The sequence below is a fragment of the Acanthisitta chloris genome, unplaced genomic scaffold (assembly GCF_000695815.1).
Source record: "Acanthisitta chloris isolate BGI_N310 unplaced genomic scaffold, ASM69581v1 scaffold10171, whole genome shotgun sequence".
Taxonomy (NCBI): Eukaryota; Metazoa; Chordata; class Aves; order Passeriformes; family Acanthisittidae; genus Acanthisitta; species Acanthisitta chloris.
Genome location: NW_008655508.1, coordinates 264 through 6018, shown reverse-complemented (window position 1 = coordinate 6018; position 5755 = coordinate 264). Strand labels below are relative to the sequence as shown.

General features: G+C 46.0%; 2 protein-coding genes across 2 annotated transcripts in view; one reads left to right on the top strand and one right to left on the bottom strand.

The window, feature by feature from the left end:
- LOC103811002 (carbonic anhydrase 4-like) overlaps positions 1-1935 on the bottom strand; it is a 22301-nt gene extending 20366 nt beyond the window's left edge. The window contains exons 1-2 of the mRNA XM_009083939.1: positions 1915-1935; positions 1471-1612 (exon numbers count right to left, since the gene is read on the bottom strand). Coding sequence (XP_009082187.1) covers positions 1471-1612; positions 1915-1935 — 163 coding nt within the window. The remainder of the gene's footprint in view (positions 1-1470; positions 1613-1914) is intronic.
- Positions 1936-2377: 442 nt separating this feature from the next.
- LOC103811001 (lysophosphatidic acid receptor 1-B-like) lies at positions 2378-3346 on the top strand. The gene has a single exon (XM_009083938.1). It carries the CDS (start codon positions 2378-2380, stop codon positions 3344-3346), a length of 969 nt encoding a protein of 322 aa, XP_009082186.1.
- The last annotated feature ends 2409 nt before the right edge of the window (positions 3347-5755 follow it).

Sequence of the window (5755 nt, the reverse complement as noted above, 5' to 3'; positions counted from 1 at the left end):
CTCAGAGGTGTAGTAAGTGTAAGGACAAGGAAGATTAGAGAGTTCCAGGAATATGTGAGTAGGAAGATTGCACAGTTCCAGGAATATGAGAGTGGGAAAACACCTTTGAATGGAGCTTGTTCTGTGCAGAGGTTTGGCTGTGCAGCAGATCTCTCTCAGAGTTTTTCAATTCAAACTACTTTTCATCTGGTTTTGAGAGCTCCAACTGTATCACAGAGGGTTGGAATCCACAACTCTCAGGAGTTCTGTGTACTGGAAAAATGTAAAAAAGCAGTTTCCACACTAATATTGTCTCCTCTAATCTGGTGACATTATGCTGATTTTTAAGCAATTCTATTAGGGAAATCAGATCACAAAGCTTTTGTGAAGAGCTATTTACACTACTTGATATTATTTTTAATTGCATTCTGATCTCTCATCATTTAGTGTTTGATGCTTGAGCACCAAATTTTCAAATTAGAGCAATTTCAAGTAGCATTTTCAGGAATAGCTAGAGCACTTTGGAGTCCAAATTCATGGATATATTCTGCTTGGGAACTGGGGCATTTTTCAAGGGATTTTGCTCTGTGGATATGCTGTTCAGCACAGGTCTCAGCCTTTCTGTAGCTCACAGAGCCATGGAAAAGAGAGGAGAATGTCAGAGGAGATCAGGAGTGCTTGTGGCCGTGCCTAGCTTTCTGTAGCTCACAGAGCCATGGAAAACAGAGACAGAGGAGACCAGGAGTGCTTGTGGCTGTGCCCAGTGCCCTGTGCCCCTCCTGCCCACTGCTCACCTGTGCAGTCTGTGCCTGCTGACACACTAGCTGGTATTAAAAGGATTTGCTGAGTCGTGGTGCTGGCACTGAGGAGGTGACAGAAATAGTAGAGCCCTTGTTCAGCAGCAACCTCACACCAGAGGAGTGGCTGACAGGGCTGCACTGCAGGATGCACAGAGGGTGGTTTAGCTGGGGCACTGGGAATGGTTTACAGGATACCAGCACATCTGTAGGCTTGGTTCTCAGCCCTCACCATCATTCTTTGCATTTCCTTGTGACCACCTGAAATACTTATGTCTTATCTGTGTTATTTCTAGCACAAAATGATCATTTCCTTGTGACCACCTGAAATACTTATTTCTATAATCTGTGTTATTTCTAGCACAAAACGATCGTGTACTGCTAATTGCTCACTAACCTGAACATACTTTCAAACAGCTCAACAGAAAAAGAGAAGCCCTAGAATTTTCCTTTTCAAGCTCAACGTTTTAGCCCAGATTTCTCCCAAATCTGGCAGAGCTAGGAGAGTTCACAGATTCACAGCTCCAGAGCTGGAGCTGCTGCTGCACAAACTCAGCTGAGCTGGTTGGCAGTGCCATGGTATATACATCGTTACCAATGCCAATTGATCCTTGCTTAGGATAACAGCAGAAAAGGGATGAAATGGGAGGAAATGTGCACATGCCATGGCTTTCCCTGGGTGTGCACTGCTCACCTGAGCTGCTCTGCTCGCTCCCCACTGTGTCCTGTATTTTGCTCCAGCAGTGCCCTCTGCTGAGAGCATGGAATGTGTCCCGACAGTTGTATTTCCCTGAGCCTCGAGCGTTTGAAATCCAGTCCTCAAAAATCATCTCCCTCTAAAAACACAGAGAAAGAAAAGATATAATGATATCGCATTTGTTTGGGGTTTAGTCTGTAGAAACGATTTAGCTGTGCCTCAAAACCAGCCCCTGTTGGCTGGAGACACTTGGAACTGTGAGCACGAGACAGGGAACAACTGAGTTCTGGTCTCTTGCTCCATCTTGAGCACTGCAGAAGTTTTGTGATGCACCAGAGTTGGTCTGAGATCAAGACTCAGAGTTGAGCTGAGGTCCAGGTTGGTGACACAACACTGATGTTCTTCTTTCAGTTCCATCAGTCTCATATTTCCCCTCCAAACCCTCAACGTTCTGCTCTCCATCTTCTGACTCTAATCCTTCAGCCACCTAACTGCTTTGGGTTAAAGCTGAATTCACATTCATTCCATTTTGGAAAATCCTCACAGAATTTTCAGCTGCTGCTGTGAGCATTCAGCCCCACAAGGTCTGGGCAGATTTTGCTCTTGATAAAGGTTGTGCTTTCAGCAGCTCATCCATGTCGTGGCAAACATGTTTTCCAGTTTGGGCTGTCCTAGCAACCCAGCGGTAATTGGTGATGCTCTGGGTAGGTAACCCAAATATTTAAACCCAGGAGTGGTTAAAGTTTAATCCACTGTCAGGATGATGATGATGTGGCAGCAGAAGCTGCGTGTGAGGATTCATTCTGCTCCTGGGGAACAAGGTGGCAGTAACTCCCCAGGGCTCTTGGGGAGTATGGGATGAGCCAATAGACCTTGTTAAGGGCTGAAAGAAGGATTTTCCATCATGAATGGATTCCCAAACTGCTCTTCTAACTACACAAACATTTGGAATCATTATTTAGTGCTTGCCCTGGGCATCCCTCAGCTGACCATCAACGTGGCATCCATGATCTTCAACTGCACAGTCATCTTCACCCGACTGGCCACGAAGGACCTGCACAAACCCATCTCCATTCTCTTCTGCAACTTGGCTGTTTCTGACCTCTTCACCAGCTTCTCTGGCTTTTGGATTGCCATGCTGTTCATCACCAATCCTGACATCACAATCTTTGGATCCAAGGATATGTTGGCCCCTTATGCCTTGTACACCACATCTATTTTATCCACCGTCTATAACCTGGTAAGCATCGGGGTCGAACGCTACCTGGCTGTGGCTGAGAGCATGAGGACAAGATTCAGGGTGGCCAGAAAACACTCCATAGCTGTTGTTTTCATTAACTGGGTCCTTGCTTTCTTTCTGGGCTGCTTGCCACTGATGGGGTGGAATTGCTTGCACGGGGAGAAGAGTGTCTCAGTCCTCTACAGCCCATTTTGTGTTAACTACCTCGTCTTCATCACCATCCCCAACGTCGTGGTGGCCTTTATCATACCCCTGTTCACTTACCTCAGGATCATTATCATCCTGAGGAAGAGAAAGCTGAGGATGAAGGCATGTGGGCAAGCCACTGGCACCTACAAATCAGCTGAAATCCAGGTGGCCAGAACCAGCATCTTCATCTGGCTCCTGGCACTGATCTCCTATGCTCCTTTCTTCGCAGGAGTCATATTCGATGCAACCAACCACCAGTGCCACATTGACCTCTACCCAGGGGTCTACATCTTCAGGAACTGCACAGCTATGCTGATAACCATCAACTGCTTGGGGAACCCAATCATCTACACCCTCAAAGTCAAGATTCTGGGGGCCAAGCTCAAGGCTCTGAAGTGCCTTTCCTCCAACGGCATCCGAGCCTGCACCATCGAGAACATCTAGCTGGGCGTGACCTTCTCCAGCACTGCTGGTGTGCCTGACCTGGTGTGCAGTGTGGTCTGAAGTCACTCTGGATTCAGATGGATTAAAAAAAACTGTGGATGTGGCACTTGAGGATGTGGTTTGGCTGTGAACCACATCCAAAACATGGTGGTGGTGGGTTGGCAGTTGATGGTCTCAAAGGTCTTTTCCAACCTTAATGATGCTATGATTGTATTCCTGCCTGTGCCTGGCACCCAGGAGGTTGAGCACCCAGTGAGGGCACAACACTGGTGTGCAGAAATCAGTGTGGGATCCTTGGAAGTGGGGCAGGAGCTCTGTGGCTCTCCCAGCAGCTTTCTCAACCCTCAGCAGTGAGTGACTCTGCTGGTTCGCAGCTCTCCTCTGTGAAGCAGAGCAGTGTGAGCTCCTGGCTTGTCTTGCCATTAAGTGGGATCAGGGGAGCTGTTTTCCTTGGAGATAAAAATAACTCCATTAGCCTTGTTTACTTTGTGTTTGGAAATCTGCTGCCGCTGCGCTCCCCGTGGTTTGTGTGGGGTTGAAGACAGTTAAATGGCTGGAAAAATTCTCAGTACTGTGGGGGAAAACATCGTTTTACTTTCTCATTGAGTCAAACTGTCTGACTGGTGGGTGAATCTGTCACCAGGGTGCTCAGCCCTGTTTTCCTGCTGTCATTTTAACTGCAGTGTGTAGCTGGTTGACAAGTTTTGGGAGGCATTTGTGGCTGCACCTCTCTTATCTCTGCTTGTATCGAGCCCATGGCTGGTGAAATTTGCAGTGTTCTAGGTGAAAACCTCAGCTGGATTCTTCAGCATCAGAACTGCAGTCGAGTTGCCTGTGCAAAACAAAGTAAAAGATCAAGACTAAGTATTTTGTGAAAGGAAAAGGTTTTACCCCTTCCCTCTCCAGAAAAAGAAGTTGGCTATTGAGTATTTAGTTAGCAGACATTGTCCTGTCAGATCCTAGTGGAGATGGTTGTTAATTCTTAGTTGCATGGGATGTTTTCTAGAAGAATCTCTGAGCTCTTGCACTTTAGAAGCCTGGACTGACCAGACCTGGTGCAATTAGCTCCTCTTGCTGGGTTGAAGTGTGCTCAGACACTGCTCTGTGGTGTTTCATCAATGTGCATCAATAAAATTCCACCAACAATCCATGCAGGGATGATGTTCTCACATCCATCACACACACACTCCCCACTCTCAGTGCAGGGTGGAGTTTTCAGGAATTTCTCTTCAGTTTCTTTGCTTTGTTGCCACTGATTCACCACTGAAAAGCTTTGAGTGAACTAAGGGGAAAATCCCATCACTCTGCTCCTGAGCAGGTGTGAGAAAAGAGCTGTTTTGGATAAGAAATGGGTTCACCCACTGATAGAACAGATGGGAATTGCCACCATGTTAACAAATCCAACACTCAGTGGTTTTCCTTCTTTGCTGTCAAACCCTTTTCCTGTGCTGCTTCACACTGGAGAACTCTGGGGGAATTTCTCTTGCCTGCATTAAATAGGGAATGGATGGCATTAAGTGATAAAGAATCAACCTGAATTATTTAAATGGCTAATGTAACTCAGGCAAGAGAAATGTTTCTCTCCATTTCTCCTTTGGAGCACTGCTGCCCTGTCAGGGCTTCTGGGAACTCCTCCAGCCCCAGCAGGTGCTTGACTGGACCCTGAACACCTGCAATTCACCCTAAACTGAACAGCAGGAGGCTCAGCCAAGACTTCCCCCAGGGCAGATGGTGAGGCTGGGCCTGGGGGTGGTTTGGTGATGTGCTATTTGCTCTGTGATGTGATTCCTGTCCATATCCGTGTTGACATTGACCGGGTGACAGGTAATGAGCAGAACACTCAATGTGTCACTGCCTGTGGCTCTGTCACTGTGGGAGCCAAGGGGACAGCTGGAATTCTGCCAGAGCCCCTCACTGCATTGGCAGCTCTAGATCTGTGACTCTTTGTATCTCTAGATATCTGTCTGTGTCTCATATATTTACCAATAGATCTGTATCTCTTTACATATATTTATGTGTCTCTATCTCTGCGTGTAGCTTTCTATCTCTCCCTATTTCTATCTATATCTAATTAATAGCTATCTTTCTGTCTGTATCTCTAGATATCTGTAACTATATCTCATATCTTTTATATCTCTCGTACCTTGTCTCTATATCTATGCATCTACATAACGATATCTGTATATGTATCTCTAGATCTGTCTGTATCTCTAGCTTTAGCTCTCTCTTTGTATCTCTCTATGTATCTATTTAATAGCTATATATCTATACATCTATATTTCTGCTTCTAGATCTTTATCTCTAGATACCTATACTTATATCTACATCGCTATACCTGTATATCTCTACCTATCTCTCTTTCTTTCTCTTTCCTCTCTCTTTTCCTCTGTTTTTCTCTCTCTTTCTCAC

What these genes read in the sequence shown, in the direction of transcription:
- LOC103811001 (XM_009083938.1), top strand. Translation starts at nt 2,378, where the DNA reads ATGAATGGATTCCCAAACTGCTCTTCTAACTACACAAACATTTGGAAT.